Source organism: Perca flavescens, chromosome 5 (assembly GCF_004354835.1).
Source record: "Perca flavescens isolate YP-PL-M2 chromosome 5, PFLA_1.0, whole genome shotgun sequence".
Taxonomy (NCBI): Eukaryota; Metazoa; Chordata; class Actinopteri; order Perciformes; family Percidae; genus Perca; species Perca flavescens.
Window position 1 is genome coordinate 3,106,239 of NC_041335.1, and position 20,604 is coordinate 3,126,842.

Sequence of the window (20,604 nt, forward strand, 5' to 3'; positions counted from 1 at the left end):
CACTCTCCTCCATTTTAACAATTCTCTTTTAGCCCTGTTTACCCCACTTCGCATATTTCATTTCAGACACCCTATTTGAAACGCAGGCCCCTCGCCTCGCTTCGTTTCTCCGTGCGCACCAGTTTAACGCCTTGTGAACTTGAGCATACATCAAAGAGTGTTTAAAGACTGTGCAATGGCTCTCGTTGCAGCCATAGCAAATCGCCTAAAAAGCTGTGTTGGTACAAGGCAGCCGGGCATGTCAAGGCTGGGCAGCTGTACTGTAGCAGTCACCGTGCTCTCCTCTCAGCTCTGACAGCCAGAATAGAATAGAATAAAATATAATGATAAATAAAAGGTGATAAAATGATCAGATATGAATAAAATCATTTTGACATTATTTTCCATCTGGAACGCTTAGGTTCCCTTGTGAATCTATGTCTCTTAGGAAAGTCAATAAAGCATATTAACAAATTAATGTTATGCAATAAATGACATTTATTATGCCGACGTAATCGCTCCATGCAGGGTATGACATTCAGCCCTGGCCCCTGCAGTCCCCTTGAGGCCCAGAGTTAGCATTTGGACCCATGATCTGAACTCCAGAACAGCCTAGTTTGGGTTCTTACCACCATGAATCCAGAAGGATGAAAGTGAACTTGTTATTCCTAGGTCATACATATGCTTAAGCTAATGTGAAACAAGCAAATGAGCTCTTTATTTGTAACTAGCGCAAAGCCGAGGAGGAATGGCCACCAATGTACGTTATTCAGTAATTACTGTGAACGTGGAGCTGAACCTTGGCGTTCCTGAAATAGGCCTTGTTATGTAGCTCACAGTCAGGGTGTAATCAAACGGAGCCCAGTGAAGATTTCTATCCGTCTCCGCCATCTTGAACAACAGATATGTTGTTTGTGCTTTTGCTACTGTGTTGCGAGGGTTGATGATTTGTTGTGGTTTCTTAATATTGTTAACGTGCCTTTGCTCGCCCCTGATTAAAATCTAAATTATGGCATTGATGGGAAAATAAAGAAAGCGTATTACAATTAAGAGGGGCCAGTGTCAAAAATTAAATGAGTGGAGCAGTTTTTTAAATTTTTTTTTATTTTCCTTTTTCTTCCTTTCCCCGAAAAAATCAGAACGGCCGTCTGCGACACCTTGTCAGGCACAACACAAATTGCATCAGAACTGCATCCCTGCAGATGACTATTCATTTTCATCAACCTCATTAATTCTGAAGATGAATTTGTCGCCGTGGACAAAATAGCCAATTATTGGCCACAGCAGAATTCCATGGGCAGCAAATTGGTTTCTGTATGGGCAGAGAGCCCAGGGAAGGGGCGGGGGGGTAGCTGTCTGTAATTCTCCAGTCGGACAGCCTCAGAGACAGCACAGGAAGTAGACTTATTTAGCTATAGGATGAAGTGAGCGTGAGAGATGAATACATGCAGGTCTGGTTGTCACAGTCCTCCGGCTGCAGAGTGTGATGCTGCCCTGTTTCCTTGGGGACATAAAGGATTCAAGGTCCAGTGGAGCTGTAGCACTTCAAGATGGCCCTGTTACAGCACAATCCAGGCGACTCAGTGTACCAAGAAAGCTCCTGTGTATATTCAGTATTTCTGCCACTATATTGTTTTTGTAGAATCTAATTTTGGATTGAATGATAAGAAAATTATTTGCAACCAACTTCAGCATTAAAAACACCTCTATGCGTGAGTCTTCAAGAACCCATCATCTTATGAAACATAATTTGATGACAATCAAATGCACCACAATACTCGCAGGGTTGAAGAATGGAGCACAACTAACTTTGATAGAATTAACACAAATTGACAAGTTTTCCTCTGCGTTAGGTTTGAAATGCAAGCTTTAATCTTGACACCAAGAACTGACACCAAAGTTATCATTCATTTTTCCCATTAATCCAGTTTATTTGTCCGCCTCTTTCACTGTGTGCCATTCTAACACAGTGTCCTGATCAGACAAATGTCTCCGTTTAGTGGACAGCATGGTTTTCTGTGTACGTGCAGCCTGAAGACAACGTGTCCACGTCACTTTGGATCCAAACATAGGCTTACTTTAATATCATTCTGTCCTGTGATGCCACGCTGTCTGACAGGTGTATCTGTTCCCCTCTACAGGTGACTAAGATGGTGAAGACGGTGACCACGCGGACAGTGCGCCAGGTGCCCCTGGGCCCCGATGGCTTGCCCCTGCCCGAGGGCTCGTCTCCACTAGGCAACTACACCGACTCCATTGACCGGCGATACATGAAGAATGGAGGCTTCATCACGCCTCAAGCAACCTCCACCCTGACGCGCTCCTACAACAACTCCTACAACGATTCATACGGCGAGACCCCCGAGAGCCAGTACGTCCGCCACTACGGCCTGCACGATGGCTACGCCGATTTGACGGACAACTACGGCAGCCTGTCACGCGGCGTCAACTTCCGGCCACCGCGCTACCCCTACCTGCCCAATAGCTACCGGCCGGAGAACAGCTACACGCTGCCTATTCGTAAGGATGACTACGGCCATGTGGCCCAGCCCCAGGTGCCTATGGGTAACAGCACTGTTGACCTGAACCGCTCGCAGCCCGAGCGCTTCCAGCCCGAGCCGTATGGCCTGGAGGATGATCGCCGCAGCTTGGGCCCTGAAGAGGAGGAGCCGTACGAGCTGGAGCCCGACTACTCCACCGCAAACCGCCGCACCCTGCAGGGGGCCAACCGGGGTCGCACCCACCGGGAACCTCTTCGTGATGTGCCCCGAGTCAGGTGAGGATAAATGCAAAAAAACGTAAAAGAGTAGAGTTTTGCCTGCTATTAGACCCCTGAGCAAAATATATTACATAGATACATCTGCATAACGGTGGTTTTTATCAGCACAAGATGTTAATGCTTAAAAGCCTGACAGATTGTGTTAAAGGATTCAGCCTACTTGCATGAGATAATGGTTTTTGTGTAGGCGTGAAAGTTCACACTGTATACATGTCATTCTTTTTACGTTGGACAGTGAGTTGTTGTTCATATGCTTGAGTGCAGGCTTTGCTTTGTCATGAGAGGAAATCATCCTGTTAAGATGTGAGAGAATAAAGAATGCTTGTCTTGCTCTCGCCATAAAAAAGACTACATTACGTTGTGTGCAAGTAGACAGATGTCTCGTCTCCTTGAGTAACTTGCTTGAGAAAGGAAGCGAGGAAAAACAAGTCTTTTATTGCTATTTTGCTGGAAATGGATAGCGAACAAGTGTTTGTGTCAGTGGTAAAGAGGCGGGAATGATTTGATATGTGAGGAGGGAAGGAAGAGGGGATGGAGGGAGAGGAAGGGAGCCTTGAGTCAGTCATCTCTCAAAGCCTTTTTTGCGCAACCTTTGTTGAGAGGAGTATAACCCCTGGCTCCAGCCGGCAGAAAAAAAAGCATGTTAGCCTCCAACAATAAGATCCCAAAATGGACTCTTGTCTCCTAATAGTTTCCAATCATTTCATTGCTGCCCAAAGGGAGGCCCGGAACAAATGGGTTTGACGACTTAGTGACTTTTTTTTTCGAGCAGTGATCTGGAGCAGAGGGATTTTTTTTTAAAGTCCTCTGCACTTTTCTTCCAATCTGGGGGCAACGTGTTTGAGCCTGAAGCCAGATCTAAAAGAATAGAGCTAAGGGAGTCGAGAGGCAGACAGGAAAGAGTGTGTATTTCTGTCTGTATGTTTTTTTGTTGTTGTTGTCATGATCAAAGGTGACGCTAAACCCAGGTTTGCCTGCTTGTTGTCAACGTGTGAGTTTTGCGTTTTGACCCCTCTTAATAAGGTTATGTATACATGCATTCACAGCTAGCTAGGTTTAAATGTCTCTGGATTGATGTGCATGTGTAGAAAAGCTCTGACACAGACACACACAGTATCTCTCTTTTTCTATCTCACACACACACACACACACTAAATAAAAATCCACATCTTCAGAAAATGAGTCACTCCCCCATCCGCCTAGTGAGAGGCGCTTGCTGTGACAGGCAATTTGTAGCCTGCCTTACATGTGTCACAACACAGCCCTAACAGCCACATACACCCTTTCACACACACACACACACACACACACACACACACACTGACGCACAGACATGTACACATGCACAGTCGCTAACATGAATGCCCTAACACAAACACATGTTTGAAGCCACTCTTGACTGACAGCTGCCTGGCTAATTGCAGCGTAAAATAAATGCAAAATATTTCCTTCTGTCTTCTCTCCTCCATCTCGCCTGCACTCAAATCAGCTGACATCAAAACATCAGTATACGTTGTTTTTTTTCCTCTCTCTCCCAGGAACGGTTACAATCGGCCCTCCCAGAATGCCCAGGCTCTCCTGTGCACTCACGATTAGTATTCTCCCAAAGAAGGGAGCGGCGACTCCAAAGTGCTGTAATGAATCTGGGAATTAAAGTGGTTTAATTACAGCTTATTGTTGCATTGCAAGCCCTCAATCACTGTCGGATCTTAGTGTTAACGTAGCTCTAATGTATAGCTCTAATGCAGAGGATTCCATACACGCCACGATGGGTCGCTGCATGGTTTCATCAGGATGGAAAGGGTGCGAGTCATTTGCTTTTTGGAACATGGTACTCACGGTTCTCCACCAAAACACCAAATGAGGGAATATCTTTTCGTCACAATTTCTGAACATATTTACTGATGTCTTTGTCATCGATCTAAATGCAAATGTCTTTATGACTGAAGCCTCTTCCACCCAGTTTGAAGTTTATACATGCTGCAGGGTGTGATAGGATCTTAATATGCAGTACACCTATATGGAATCATTTATTATGCATCTCCACTCATTTGCTCAGGTTTTTCTTTCATCGCCTGTCTGTAATAGTCAACTGAAAATAATCGGAGCACATACTGTACGTGAGCGGTAAGACGTGAAAGTGTTTCAGGATCCTACGGTGTCATTAGCTGTGTTACCAGTCTAACATTTAGGTTTGTTTTTATGTGCTGACTGTGATATATGTAGTTAAAAAAGCTTTTGAAAGATGGCAGAATTGGACTGGAAAAAAACTACATTTTGACTAGAGCTGGGCAATATATCAATATCGTGATATGAGATTAGATACGTTTTAGATTTTGGATATCGTAATATTGTAATATGGCATAAGTGTTGTCTTTTCCTGGTTTTAAAGGCTGCATTTTCTGAACTCACCGGACTGTTGTAACTGTTCTATTATTTGCCTTTACCCACTTAGTCATTATTATTAATATATTATTATTATATCCACATTACTTATTATTATTTATCAGAAATCTCATTGTGTAAATATTTTGTGAACGCACCAATAGTCAATCCCACAATATTGTTGCAGTATTGATATTGAGGTATTTGGTCAAAAATATCGTGATATTTGATTTTCTCCATATCGCCCAGCCCTAATTTTGCCTCGAGGCGGGTATTTGTTTTTTGAGAAATAGTTAAATTGCAATGTAAGACATGTTTATATGATGTTAGTCTATATCCTTCACGTTCCACTTCCGGGATTGCTCCGGTGCTGCAGGAAATTCAGCCGGATGCATGATTTTTCCGTTTCCTTCCGTTTTCTTTGTGTTGGAATGTTAAATCCGGTGGATTTCTGAGGACTATGGTTAACTGCTCCTCAGGTCTCTGCAGGGTAAACCCAGACAGCTAGCTAGACTATCTCTTCAATCTGAGTTTTCTCTCGCACGACTATTTTGCAGTGGCTCTGTGCGGAGTTAAGCACCACCCATGACGATTCTGATTGGTTTAAAGAAATGCCATTAAACCAGAGCACGTTTTCCTCTCATCCCCGAATGCTGTGTGGAGTAGCCAGACTCTCCTTCAGCCCGCTTTGGAGGAGGGTCTGGCAAAGTTTAATTTGAAACTTGGTGTTTTATCTACACGTCTAGTTTTGTTTCTTTGTCTTTGGTCGGTCAGTTTTTTTTGTTTTGGTCTGCTTTTTGGTTGGTGGTCATTTTTTTTTCTGTACAAAATCACTTTAAGTGTTACATCAAAAGAGATTATTATTTACCTTTTATTAGTGCCTTGCTCATAGGCAGCAAGCATGTAGTTGTAGAGAATGTAGAATGTAGGGATGGCAGGGCATCTCTTCACCCTTTATCCCCGCTCAGGCTTTGCAGATAATGAGCCCCCCCCCACTGTCTACATCTGAATGCATCTTACTCCCTTTTCTCCCATCCCAACCCATCGTTTATGTGTGTGTGACAGTGTGTGTGTCCATGCACCTTTATATTATTGGGTGTGTGTGTGTGTGTGTGTGTGTGTGTGTGTGTGTGAGAGAGCCAGTATGTGTGTCCTCATGCCAGCGTGATTAATAGCTGCTTTTGAACTCTGCTACTACAGGGGCGTCTTTAAGCCAATCTCTAAGGGCTCATCTCTCCTTCGGGGACCCGCTCTGCTGCACCTGCCTACCTGAAACCATGGGTCACCACACACACACACACACACACACACACACACACACACACACACACACACACACACAGATGTACAGTAGACACACATGCTTCGCTTATCCCTTAATTGAGACCGGGGGGGTCTCTTTCTAATCCAGTGGTGTCTGTAGGGAACGGCTCGTAGAAGTGATCCCCCCCCTTACTTGTTTTTTCGAGACTTTCACTGAGATTCAGATACTCCGTTGATTATTATACTTCCCCTCTGTCACGTTTGAAGTTTCTCAGAAGCATCCCATAAATTATAAAAGAAACTTCTACGCCATGTCACTCTCATTTAATTGAATGAAAACAAGCAGTGGAAGCAGCAGATAATGCCATCAAAACAGCCTGCGAAATTAGAAAGTGGCAAGATATAAACACTCCAGCTTTGCTGTTTTTATTTTCTTCTTTCGTCTCTGTCCCGTGAAGACTCTTGTGCATCATAAAACAATTATTGCCCATAATTTAAAATGAGCAATCTGCTTGCCAGGAGCAGTCAGTGAAAAGCTCATAATTGCTGCAGAGATGTAATGTGTACATATGAGATGCAAACATCTTCTTGCGAGTGTCAAATCCTTTTTGAGCTGATCTCCTTTCATGGGCCTGCCGATGTAGAGGGTCAGCCACGGCCGCGATTGAAGCACGATGAAAGTAATTGACGGGAGATGAAGGCAAGGAAGAATAGCGAGGATGTGACAAAGTCCAGATGAATAGACGAGCAAATAGAGTTTGCCGACATGCATACATCTCGTATCTACTGTATCTGCTCATCTTTTTCTTCTATTCTTTGTGTCTCGGAACAAAACAAGCACACACACACACACACACACACACACACACACACACACACACACACACACACACACACACACGCAACCCTAGATGAACGCACAGATACACAGAAATAGCCCAGACATTTAGCAGCTCCATTAACATGAGGAAAGTGATCTGCTGTAATAATGCTCGGAGCATCGCGTCTGGCTGCGGAGAGCCCTTTCGCATCCCGTGAATACACCCTTCCCTGTACACACAATGGCGCCAATTTAAATGCAAATCCTGACATTCCCATCACTCAGCCACACGACGCCTGCTTTAGCCAAAATCCCCGCCGCATCAGCCCAGATCTAAACGAGCCATGATCTGCACCACTGTACATCTTGTGTGTGTGTGTGTGTGTGTGTGTGTGAGAGAGAGAGAGAGAGAGAGAGAGAGAGAGAGAGAGAGAGAGAAAGTGTGCAAGAAACGTGTGATAGATAAAGAGAGAGAGTGAGATACTGTGCATGACAGAGATGGTGGTTATGTATGCAGCTCTATGCAAACGGTGTCGATTATTCTGGCCTCCTTGTCATGTCCAATATCCCACAGCAATCGAAAACTGGTTGATGGCCTCCGAGCATGGCAGTGTGTGTTTGTATCTCAAGGAAGCATTTAGTAACCACCAGCACGTGCACACATACTCATACGCAAATTTCCCCCGTTTTCCACGCACTGCAGTCGTGCAGCTCAGTGTTGTCCCCAAACCTCAGAGCTGAAGTCGTCCTCCATATGATGATGTGCTGTAATCAGGCATGATTGGCCACTCCTTCCATCCTGTGGTTACAGGCTGCCTTTAGAGGTTTGTGGCTCTCAAAAATGTTCCACAGACCTGGAAAAAAATACTTTTGAAAGAACAATAAACAGTGATGATAAATCAGAAAGTTTGCCATTCAGCACCGTGGGTCTTTGAACTTGGTTAACTCGCAGCATTTGCACACAGGGCCGTATTCAACTGCGCTGGTACCTCACTCCATCTCTATTAATCCTCTTTCCATCCATCTGAATAGGGGATTTAGTATCTCATTACATTGCTCGGGCAGGAGTTTTTCTCCCAGTTCATTTAGTATCGATTTCCCTGGCAGTAAAATGCACAAAGTCGTGCCATAAAAGCCAATATGTTGTTGCGAGGTTTGTGTAAAAGAATAATCAACAGAGGAATACACCAGAGTCGAGGCGAGATGGCATGCAGAGCCTCCCCATCCTTTCCCAGCATGCCTGGGAAGAACTGTAAAAACACATAATTAACATAAAGCTCATTAAAATTAAAACTCGGTGTGGAATTCCCTGCCAACCACCGGCGTTGGCCACCATTTTTTTCTTTTTTTCTTTTTTTGCACCACCAACCACCATACATGAAAGATGGTGAGAGGAGACCAGCTGGATTATGTAACAAGGATAAACAAGTCTCAAGCTGTGGGGCGTGGGGGGGATGATAAAGGCTGTGCATAAGTACACAACCCTAATTAAATTCCTCTCCACACGTCATAACTTTTCCCCACCAAACATTCTACCATCCTTTTGGAGAACTCAGTGGTACGTGTTCAAAAAGATTTTTTGCAGAACAAGTTTAAAAAATTTTGCTAGCAACTTTTCTTGGGTAACATGCTACTCCCTTGACTCTATCCTCGGAGTTGGCCCAACAAGTGAAAAATCGTTGCTATGATAAAAGCGCCTTAAGTAAAGTAAGTCGCCTGCACTGTTCCAAGTAGCAACAAATGATCCGTCATTGGAATTGAGTGACTATATTTTCAGTCATGTTCCCATAGAGAATTGATGAGAATGCCTTCAAAATAAAGAGAGAGGACCAAAACTTATTTCCGTCACCAAAAATGAGAGCTCAATGCAGTCCCCCAGCACTAACAGTGGTGATGCTAATGAGGCTAATGCTTGCAGAGACGAGTCATTAACATTTTAGCAACTGCATGCTAGTGTTCGCCGCTGTGAGCAGAGGGAGCCCTGGGGCTATCAGAGGGGCTCATAGTCCTCCCTGGGGGGACAGTACAGCTCTTTCCTCTGTCCCCTGGGGGAAAAGACATCCAATCCCTTCTCTACTCTATATGGTGGCTTCCTAAAAAAATAAACTAAAACTTGACAGGCCTTTCCTTTAAAGCCTTTCCTTTGGTGTTGCCTTTGTCTCTGTTTCTTTGTGAACTGCCTGTTTTTTCTTTGTGCAATCTTTTCCTGTCTCTCAATCACTCTCGCTAAGACTTTATGTTTGCTGATGACGGACATGTTTGCTGACAGAGAGGAATAATAAGCGGAATGTTGCTTAGCGTATCACTCTTATTGCATTGGAATTACCACCCCAGTCCCTGACTGACCTGTTAATAACGATCCGAAGCAGACATCACCTTCACTCTCTGTCCTGCACTCCTTCCCTTCTATTCTCCATCACCCACATCTTCTCACCTCTCTCTCACCCTGTCCTCTGCTTTCTCCCCCCCCCCATTAGTCAACTGCTCTCACCTCAGTTGGCTTCTCTCAAAGTCTTTCCCCCGGCTGCCTAATTCTTTTCTCAGACAAATCTGTCTGAGTCACCCTCCATTTACCTCGTCCATCTCCCCTTCTCCTCACCGTCCTCTCTCCTCTCGTCTTCCAGAGGGTACCCAGACGAAGCCATCGAGGCAGAGCTGATTGATGAGCGCCACCCCTACATCCATGGCATGTATTCAGCGCCGCTGGCCCAGCCCGAGAGGGGGAGCATGGCCAGTCTGGACCGCATGGGCGGCCGGCGCTCGCCGTCCATCGACAGCATCCGCAAAGACCCGCGCTGGCGTGACCCAGACCTCCCCGAGGTGATCGCCATGCTGGGCCACCCCATTGACCCAGTCAAGTCCAACGCCGCCGCCTACCTGCAGCACCTGTGCTACGAAAATGACAAGATTAAGAAGGATGTGCGTCAGCTGAAGGGCATTCCTGTTCTGGTGGGGCTTCTGGACCACCCCAAATCCGAAGTCCACCGCAAGGCTTGCGGCGCCCTGCGCAACATCTCCTACGGCAAGGACAACGACAACAAGGTGGCCATTAAGAACTGTGACGGCATCCCGGCCCTCGTGCGCCTGCTGAGGAAGACCAATGACATGGAGGTTCGAGAGCTCATCACCGGTAAGAATAAACATCTCCATATTAAAACCCTCCAAATAATGTGACACAAGAAACACTAACATTATTCTTATTAAAATGTTAATCGATACAGTACCTAGTCAGCAGGCAACAATCCAAGCAGGTGATCGTTTTCTGACGTCTTGTTAAGCCACTTTACTCCTGGTCACCGGGAACGTCGCAGGAACAAACTTTGTGTCTCGGGAGATGAAATGGTCCAGTAGATGTAGCACTGGGAGGCATGGCTGGTCAATAATTGTTTATTGTCTTGGAAGTGTGTCGTGTTGATATGCCTATCTCATGTTCTTGGTTTACACATGCAGTACGAGACCTTGGTGTCATGCCATTTTAATATTTGTGTATGTTACTGTGCCTGCATTTTGTGTCCGTGTCAGAAAAATATTCTTCTAATATCGTGACTTTACCACATCACCCAGTTCCACTGCAAAGCTTGCAATGAATGACGCCTCACACACTTTATACACATTATTTATAATATATGCTATAGATATCTCTGATTGCATTCCACCAGTCAGACTTCATTTACAATTGCCTTACCATATGTTAAGGGTTCCTGTATTATGCAAAAACCACCTGCATAGCACTGTTGCAGCCAAGCCTGTTGGCTGTCTTCTCCATTAACTGTAGGAATACCTCTTTCTGTCTGCCTAATTAGTCTCAACTCCTTCACTACAGTAAGTATAAAAGTGCTGCTTTGAAGCCTTTTAAGCTGATATGATAATACCTTAGTATGCCAGGCCTTTCCAATCACTGGCTGCATACTTCCCATCACTTAAATATTCTGTCCAGGAATATACAGGGTTGGCTGCCATAATCCCATATACTCTGCATAGTAATGCAGGGCTGAGTCATACTATATTAACAAGCAGAGTTTTTTTGTGTGTTTTCCACACGTTTCTTTTTCCCAGCAGTATTCACAGTGTGCTTTTTCCCATCGCAGACCCCTTACGTTATTTGATGAAGTTTGTGCCCCCAGGCATTCAATATGGAAATATACAGTACTTGCTGAATTAGCATAGAATTTTGTAACTTCCCATATACTAGTGAGGGGAGATATCAATGCATTCATAGCTGTAATTAGTCATTATTTTAATTCTAGTGAAGACACATTTTGAGTAAGTTGTCTTGGAGATGGCTTCTTCTTACCACTTGTAAAAAGAGTAACAAACGTCAATGAGCTAATTAGTCGTTCATAAAGCCATTTTCTTTCAATGGGGGGGTCACAAAGATCACAGTCAGGATTTAGAACAAACCTGATGTGATTACTTTATAACACTGTACTGTAAGCAGAAAGAGGCCGATAGAAAGTGAAATGATTCTCCATAGAAAAGCAGGTGGCATATGAACATTGATTCTAGAAGAAAAAGCTATTAGCTACAATGTGTAATGGAATATGTTTTAATTCCTTTAAGAGGAGCTATTGATTCAAACGCCAAACCATGGTAGGGTTTTTTCTCCTTGACCTGGTAAATGTCAATTGGGAAATACTGTGTGTGTGTGTGTGTGTGTGTGTGTGTGTCTGTGTGTGTGTGTGTGTGTGTGTGTCTGTGTGTGCGTCTGTGTCTTTCCAAGTGCTCAACTAATCCCCAACCAAGCATGATTGGTTTGACCTGACACACTTTGGCTGGTATGCATGCACGCTTTGCCATTGGAGAATGTTTTCAGTGCACACGTGTGAAAAAAGGGGAACCACTTAGGTACTTGACCTTTTGTGAACCCACCAAGTGTAAAATACAGTATATTTACCATCACAAGACATGAAAGGGGTTACTTTTGAGCATTCACATTATGGAAGGAAAAGTTTGGGCCTTGGCAGCTGTACATGTTTGTTTTTTTTAACGGGATGTCATGCTCATGTGAAGATCTGCAAGGCCGCCTAAAGAAGGAATGTCAATATTGCCGGCTTCAATCCAGAGGTGTTGATAGTGATACCAGTCCTATAAAATATGCTTGTTGAAGTGTGTGTGTGTGTGTGTGTGTGTGTGTGTCTTTCCTTTGCGGTGAGCGATGACTGTGCCGCAGCACAAATGATTGCCTTTACAGCACCGTGTTGCTCCCCATCGTAGCTAAAAATAACCCTGCACCACAAGACAAGGAGGACAGAATGGAGGGAGGCTTTAAAAAAAAAAAGTCTCCTCTTTCCCTTTCTCACTCATTATTCACCCTCCCTCGTTCAATGTAATTTTTTCTCTCCATTCATTATCTACACCCTCGCTGATTTTCTCTCTCTCTCTCTCTATTTTTCTCCCTATAGTCTCTCTCTATTTCTCTCCCTCTCTATCTCCAGCTTTAGGTTTCCATTGCCAGTGCTCTGGCCCCAGTGAAAACAGTCACAATGCAAGCTCAGCTTACAGCCTCAGCCCATGCGGCTAGAATTGGCCGTGTGTTTTTCTACAATTAAATATGGGTTATAAATATAGGCCCCTTTTCTAAGTCCATGTGTTTTAAGAGTTTCGCTGTTGGAGTTTGTGTGCTGTCCCTGTAAAACCACAGAGAGCTCTGTTTTCGGCAGGGGGAAACGGGTGACGTGGAAAGAACCAAGTGGTTTTTATTTTCCAACACACAACAAAGACGGACCAGTCGTTCATATTTTTAGAGCTGTGTACCATTTGGAGTAATTCTATTTTTTTCTCCCGGTAGGCTCTGGGCTGTTTGTGCCCTCCAGCAATTCTCTCTCTGGAAATGTGGATTATTAAGCGGATTTGTCTCCTGTTTATCCTGCAGGAGATGTCTGAGTTTTGTGGACTGCACTCAGGCAGGTGCTTACTGCTCGCCTTTGTCGTTTGAATGAAAAATGCATATAGAGCCAGTTGGCAGGCCTTAAAGCTAGAAGATTTTGTGGTGTTTTTGTGAGTTTAAAATAATATATACGACATGATTTAGAGGATGGTTTGGTCTGGAGCACCTACATGTTTTTCTTAGTGCATTTCAGTTTGAACACCAGTCACAGAGAACTGAAACATTACACAGGGCCGTAATGTTCAAGCAACCAGCAAACAATAATTAGTTTTTGATTATTTCTTTTTTAAATTTGATCTTAAAGGACAATTCCGGCGCAAAATGAACCTAGGGGTTAATAACATATGTGTACCAAGTCAAACGTTCTCTGGGATCTGTTTTCATGCTAATCGAATGCATCTCTAGCTTTAAACAAGCTACCACAAACCCGGTGGTTAGCTGCTAACGCTAGCTTTCGGGGCAGATGGTAAATCACTATTTTATAGCACTAACAAGGCTCAAAATAGCACCACACTTCAATGGTAGCATAATGAGGGTCCCTACATGCAAGCATTGAGAACTTTGTAAGTGTACAGACAGTTTATTAAAAATATAGATTATGAAGACCGTAGCGTTCATGTTTACATTCGGGTGCCATCTTGGAAAACAGTCATGAGCAGACAAACGCCGTGCAACCAGTAACAGCTCAAACACAGCGTCTTCCATCACCTCCTATAGTAGAAGTATATAGTAGAAGTCATTTTGGCATGTCATAGCAGGAAATGCAAAGGTGTGATTAATTGCATTAATTAATAACTGCTGCATTCTATTTAGGTTCCCCAATTCCTGGCCTCTGACATTTTCATCCCGGCTCGCTTGAGCGGCTTACTGAGACACTTTGTGGGACATAGAGTAGCCATCGTTAGGTGTTATTAATTACACCTGTGCTTTTCCTGCTATGGCGACTCCAAATGTCTGCTGGGAAAAAAAGGTCAATCAGTACAATAAGTCTCAAGGCAGAAGAAGGAAATGTATTTTTACACTTTGATTCAAACATGACAGAAATAAACCCAATACAAGACACACAGTTGGTCACATTTTATTATATGACCCTGAACTACTCACAACACAGGGGCAGCAAACAGACATTTGCTTTTAAATCAGCTGTTGGACAGTGAAGGACACTGAAAGGCAGTGATTGCTGTACCGTATTCATATCTAATCAAGAGAACACTGGAATCTGGAGAATACAAAATGAATTAGCAGTCCCACCTCTGTCATGGTCTCTATAATGTAATGATCAAGCTATCGAAGTAGTGAAGCAATACAAATAACTTGATATTATAATAGACGACAAACTCACCTTCGAGCCTCAGGTTGACGCGGTCTGTAAAAAAGCACACCAGCGTATGTTTTTTTTATTGTAAACTTCGCAATTTTAATGTCGATAAGACCTTTATGAGAATGTTTTGTTGTTGTTTTATTGAAACTATTCTTTCTTTTGCCTTTGTGAGCTGGTTTGGGTCCCTCACTCTTAAAAACAAAAACAGGCTGCAATACATTACTAAAGTGTGTGGAAAAATTTCCCTGAACTCTCTGACTGACTTAAAATCTCTATATGAGACAAGGACCCTGAAGAAGGCCCAGTCAGTCCTGGCTGATATAAGCCCCCCCCTGAACAGCTACTTCATGTTGTTGCCGTCTGGCCGCAGATTCTGTCTGCCTAAATGCAGGACAAACGGACACAAAAACTCTTTTGTTCCTGCTGCTATAGGTTTTGTTAATAATTCAATGTGAGATGTGGACTTCTGTGTAGTATGTATTTACTTGTGTCCTCCATCGATAGTGTCTGTTGTCTGTATGGCTTATGTGTTGTTTATGTTGCAATTTATTTGCTGCAAACGAATTGCCCCTCGGGGATAATAAAGACTCCTTGACTTGACTTGTAATCTTACACGTGAATGCAATGCTGCATTAGAAATGATCCAAATCAAAGTGTTAGCACAGATAACTAGTGTAGCACTCACTGATCAACCAGTCTTCAGTAAGTATGTGATCAAACAAACTGCATCGTATCCATTAAGTTCTAGGTGCCTGACACTAACTGGGCTTATTGGATTTTTTTAAAACAGGACAGTTACAGTATGGCTCAGTATACTGGCCTCAACACACTTGTAGGGCTGTGCAATTAATCAAAATTTAATCGTGATTATGATTTTGGCTCCCAGTGATCACAAAAACAGAATAATTGAGAAAAACAATTATTTAGCTCATTACGTTTTGCAAGTAAACTATTATTTTTCTCTTGTGTTCTGAATGAAAAAAGTAAAAAAAAAATTGGAAAAGTATTAAGGCAAATTTCACAGTTTGTTTTTTTACTGTTGATTTATTTAACGTTTTCCACTGTTTTTTAAGTTCAATAATGGCAACATCTTTCCAAAAGTCAACGAGTAATCGTGTTAAATTATCGTGATTTCAATATTGACCAAAATAATCGTGATTATATTTTTTCCATAATTGAGCAGCCCTACACACTTTCAACATTTATACGCTGTGTTCCCTTCATGTGTGTTATATACACACACACACACACACACACACATGTATATATATATATATATATATATATATATATATATATATATATAGATAGATAGACATAGATAGATAGAGTATATATATATGTAGATATATACACATACCTACACTTAGGTGGGAATAGTGAAGTCATTTCCGAGAAGGGCAACATACCTGAGGTTCCCCACTGTGCACTCACAACCTGCTGAGTTCATTGTGTGTGTGTGTGTGTGTGTGTGTGTGTGTGTGTGTGTGTGTGTGTGTGTGTGTGTGTGTGTGTGTGTGTGTGTGCGTGTGCGCATATTGCACAATTTGCCTAGCCCTTCCTACCTCATTTCATTAGTTGCTTCCTGGGGATCGACCTCAGTGCCCTGCCTGATGGTCCCTCTCAAATACATGCGCACACACATAAATCTTCCATTTCTCTTATTTTACTCGACGTTTGCCATAGCAGACAACAGTGTGAGTCCACTTACTGAGTCCTCCTCCTCTTCCTTATTTAGCCCTGAGAGCGTGATGGATGGCATGGGGGGTGAGGAGGAGAAGGACAGGAGGAAAGAGGAGGAGGAGGAGGAGGAGAAGCGTAATGGGAAGAACTAAATGAATAGCCCTGCGAGAAGAGCAACATGCCTGCCAGTAGTGCCTGGAGAATTTAATTAGCCTTAGTCTCTGCTCCAGTCCCATTCCCAGTCTCTCCAGCCCTCCCATCCAGGTATCGGAGAGAGGGGGGTGTAAAGGAAAAAGACGGAATAAATAGAGAAACAGGAGGTAACGTTTGGTTAATACTCAGCTCACAACTTGTCTCCTTTGCTCCCATCTTGTCATTTCCTTTGACAAATACACAGACACTGTTTGGCTCTAAGCATTGTTGGGGTATGTCAAGTTATTACAAATCAAAACTGTCTACTTGTGGCAATAAATGATTGAAGAGGCAGGTAATAATGTTCAACTTTACCTGTAGCTCGATTGGATTTAAGACAAAGGAAACCGAGGTAAAACGCAAGCATAGCTGAAGATTGTTGCTACATATCAGATCAGATACATGTCAGATTCTTCATAAGCCTCTCCTACACATTTTCTTCAAGGAAATGGAAGCATTGCATATACAAACTTTCTCCGAAGTCTGTGGAGAAGTGGATAAATGTGTTCTATTTACAGGAATATATCACAACATATTTTACTTGTTTCACATATAATATTCTGCTTTCCTTCACCACCAACTCAACCAGACTCTTTACCCCTTTAGAACTTTTCTCAGCTGTTAAACAACATTAATAAAACAGAAAGGAATAACATTTGTAGATCTTGAAAGTTTGACTTACAGTAGTTATCAAAGGTTATGGTAAAGTCTCTGAGTTTTATATTATGGCCCTGCTGGGAATCCTGACTTTATTTAGACTTTATTTAACAAACTTGGGTGAACTATTGACTTAATGATGTTGTAGATTACACTATTCGTTACTCAGTAGTCTTGCATTGCCAGAACTTCCTCCACAGCGCTGTGGAGGAGGGTCTGGCTAGTTCACACCGTGTTCCGGGATGGGAGTCTTTAAACCAATCACAATCGTCTTGGGCGGTCCTAAGCGCTGTACGGCGCAACGGTGCTTCTGCAAAATAGCCTCAGGAAGGAAGTTGTTTTGGTGGTTTTAGTCGTGCAGTTTTAAAAAGATTTGGCCGACAGTATTTTAATGAGGGGATCGCAGAGGAATTTTGTCCTGGTAAAGAAACAGCCACCAGGTTTTCGCCTCTGCCACGATTAGCATTGTTAATGTTTCATGTAAGTGATGTATTGGGATAATCATCATTCAAAATGCATTCCAAGGGTTCATATTGTTGCACATCACATTGTAGTACTGTACCTCAACTAGGATAAAAAAAGGGAGGATTGATAGGTTGGATATTTCAGCCTACATGTTTCAAGTGTATTTTATATGTTGTATGTAGGGTACTACACAAGAAGGTTAGTTAGGGGACAACCTCCACCCACAGGAATGTGTAGAATCTATTATGAGTTTGGGTACAACTTTCACAGAGAGGAATTGGAGCCAGGAATGTGAGAATCTATTAGGAGCACGTGCCATAAAAGGTGTAGTTTAAGAGTAAACTGTTGCACTGAAATAGATGGCTTGAAGTGTGTGAGGACAAAAAGTATAAAGGAGTTATTCTGATGTTCGTAGAGACACTATGGGTACATGCTCTTAGGAGGGTGTACACATGGTTATCTTCCTTTCTAGGAGAAACCTTAGCATATATACATTTGGTGCATGTCAACTGTTCTCTCTTTCATGAAAGTATGTTTGTTTGTTGTGTGAATAAAGCTGCATTAGTCTGAACTCATTGTACTCAGCATTTGTTCAGTCTCCATCTCCTTTCCAGACATTTCCCAGATATCATTATATATTACAAATATACAAATGTCCAAATCCACTTTTGCTAATCTAACGGCGGAAAAAAGGGTCCGTGCGCCGGGCGCGTGGTTCTAAAGGGTTGTCCTTAGTGTCTTCATTAATCAGAGGTGTGTTTTGGGCGTAACATGCAGTAAACCAATCAGAGATCATCTCACATTCCCTTTAAAAGCCAGGCGTGTTTGGACCTTGGAGCATTGCTGTTATGATGGAGGATTTGCACCGTAATATTTTTATTTGTAATCTTCTGCATGTGTGTGTGCTGCTGTGCGTCCCTGTGTGTGTAACAAGCATAGTGTGCGCGGTGTGCACGAGCCTAGGAGCATTTTACTGATGTGCTGTTAAAATAACAATGAAATGCTGCGTTATTGACTTTAGACCAGGTTTCTGTTGGTCAATGGCGATCACTTCCCGTTGCCTCAAGATAGCAATACTCCCAGAATGCACCTTAACACACCTCCCTGTAAGACCAGCGCACCCATGGGCGCAAAGCTGGGCGCAGGTGCATTTGCTATTGTAACGACGTGGGTGCTGGACGGGAAATTGACAACTGCGTCAGTCTTTGCGGTGAGCAACGCCGGCTGCAAGATAGGGCCCTAGATGTTCTAAATCCCAGTTCCCATCACAGACAGCCACAGATCAAGTGTGGGCCCCCCCACATCCACGTCTCTCCAATCACATGAAGGCAGTCAGATTAGAGAAATCTTTCTGAAAACGTCTCATATCAGATGACTCTTCCAGGCTAATTAGGAGATAATGCTGTGATCATTAATTGCCTATTAAATACAGGTGTGTTCACTTTGACCTGAGGAAGACCATCTGTGGTTGAAACGTTAATATCAGTATTGTCCACATTTTTTTTTTCACCTGCACAATTTGGTCGATACTTGTCTGTCTCTCTTCATCAGGCTACAGTGAGCATGACTAGTGAAATGAAGGAAAGAATGTGTAAATGTGTGAATGTGATTACCACGACGAACGCATCACGTGGGTCTGGCTTCTCCTGAATTTCAAAGCCGACCATAATGGCGGTTCGTTCGGAATACGATCTTGTATTTTACGAAAATAGTTCACCGAAACGTGTTTCTGAAAACATTTTAAGCAAGAAATAGACCATACAGTTTTTTTTATCAACAAAGGTCAGTTTGAAAGATTGTCGTCAGATTTTGAGAGGCGTTCGCCTATATATATATATATATATATATATTTTATACACACACGTCAATGGCACTTAGAGAGTTAATATGAGGTCTCTCTCTGACAAAATAAATCAAAGTGATGTGTACGCGGCGGGTTAAAAGAATATAAATAATAAAAATAAAAAGATTTGAGAAGATTTTAACAAAGCTTTTTTTGTGGAAAACCTGACTCACCCAGACTCTGCCTCCAGCGGCCCCCAGGTAAATTGAGTTTGAGACCCCTGACCTACAGCCTGTAGTGCAAAAATCAGCTGTTTCAGATGCACCAATCAGGGCCAGGGGGAGTGTCTAACTGCGTGCCAATCACTGCTCATGCACACACATTCATTCTCCCTTGTGGGAGGAGGGGCTTAGGATACCGTTTTGGGCTTTAGCAGAAAGGGGGGAGGGACTGAGAAGTTGTCGATGTTCAGATTTTTTGGCTAAGTCCTGGATCTTCACAATCCTACCTACAGCACCTTTAAGTAAATGTAACGGAGTAAACGTAACTCATAACTATCCACCTCTAGACAGAATCCTGACAGCTTTTCTTTAATATCAGCCTGAACAAACGTGTTTCATCTGCAGCATGTTACAGAAATAAAATGAAAGTTTATCAATTCCCAAGCAGCTCTGCACCTCTTTCACTGGGGATCACTGACAGTGTGTCATTATTTTAAACTGTTGGCTGCCGTTTATCTGATTTGTGACTCCACAGTTTGAGTGTTTTGAGGGGCCACATATTTGACAGCTGCCATTCCTATCTGTCAGGAGGACAGTAATCTAACAAATCCTAACGCTGTCCAGATAGTCCAGAACACAACGTAGATAGTCAAGGTGTAAAAGGAGCCGTTGTCATCACAATTGCACGGTATCTGCCTGAGACAGCAGGACATCCCCAGCCCTCTTTGCTATGACAAGCTGACAGGAGGACAGCAAATAGACCAAACCTGATGCAGAGTCACTGGCCTGAAACAGTGGCAGGACACGGGATGGAGATCGTCACTTCCACGGCACTCTGTCATCTTAACTAACATCGTGTCTGTGGGCTGTACGGCTGTCGTACTTGATGGATCACAGCCACCCCCATGCCTTTTCCTCCCCTCTGGCATATGTGGTCAGTGTGGAGGAGCAGTGTTTCAGCTGGAATACTGGAGGTGATGGAGAACAGAATGGTTTGCATCAAGACTCCGGTATCTCTCTTCACTTTGAAGTACGGAGAGTGTGTGATCCTGTTTGTTTTTTGCAATTTTTTTTATTAATTTTTTGCTTATGCACACGACAAGTCAAAGATAGATGCTGGTATATTGTACGTTTTCTATACAGAAATACTGTTCTAACCATGTTGGATG

At 43.1% G+C, this 20,604-nt stretch overlaps 1 protein-coding gene across 6 annotated transcripts in view; it reads left to right on the forward strand.

Annotated features, from left to right (window-relative positions):
* arvcfb (ARVCF delta catenin family member b) overlaps nt 1-20,604 on the forward strand; it is a 280,461-nt gene that overhangs the window by 181,360 nt on the left and 78,497 nt on the right. For all 6 annotated transcript variants that reach the window (XM_028579335.1, XM_028579336.1, XM_028579334.1 and 3 more), the window contains 2 exons: nt 2,121-2,755; nt 9,851-10,356. In XM_028579335.1, coding sequence (XP_028435136.1) covers nt 2,121-2,755; nt 9,851-10,356 — 1,141 coding nt within the window. The remainder of the gene's footprint in view (nt 1-2,120; nt 2,756-9,850; nt 10,357-20,604) is intronic.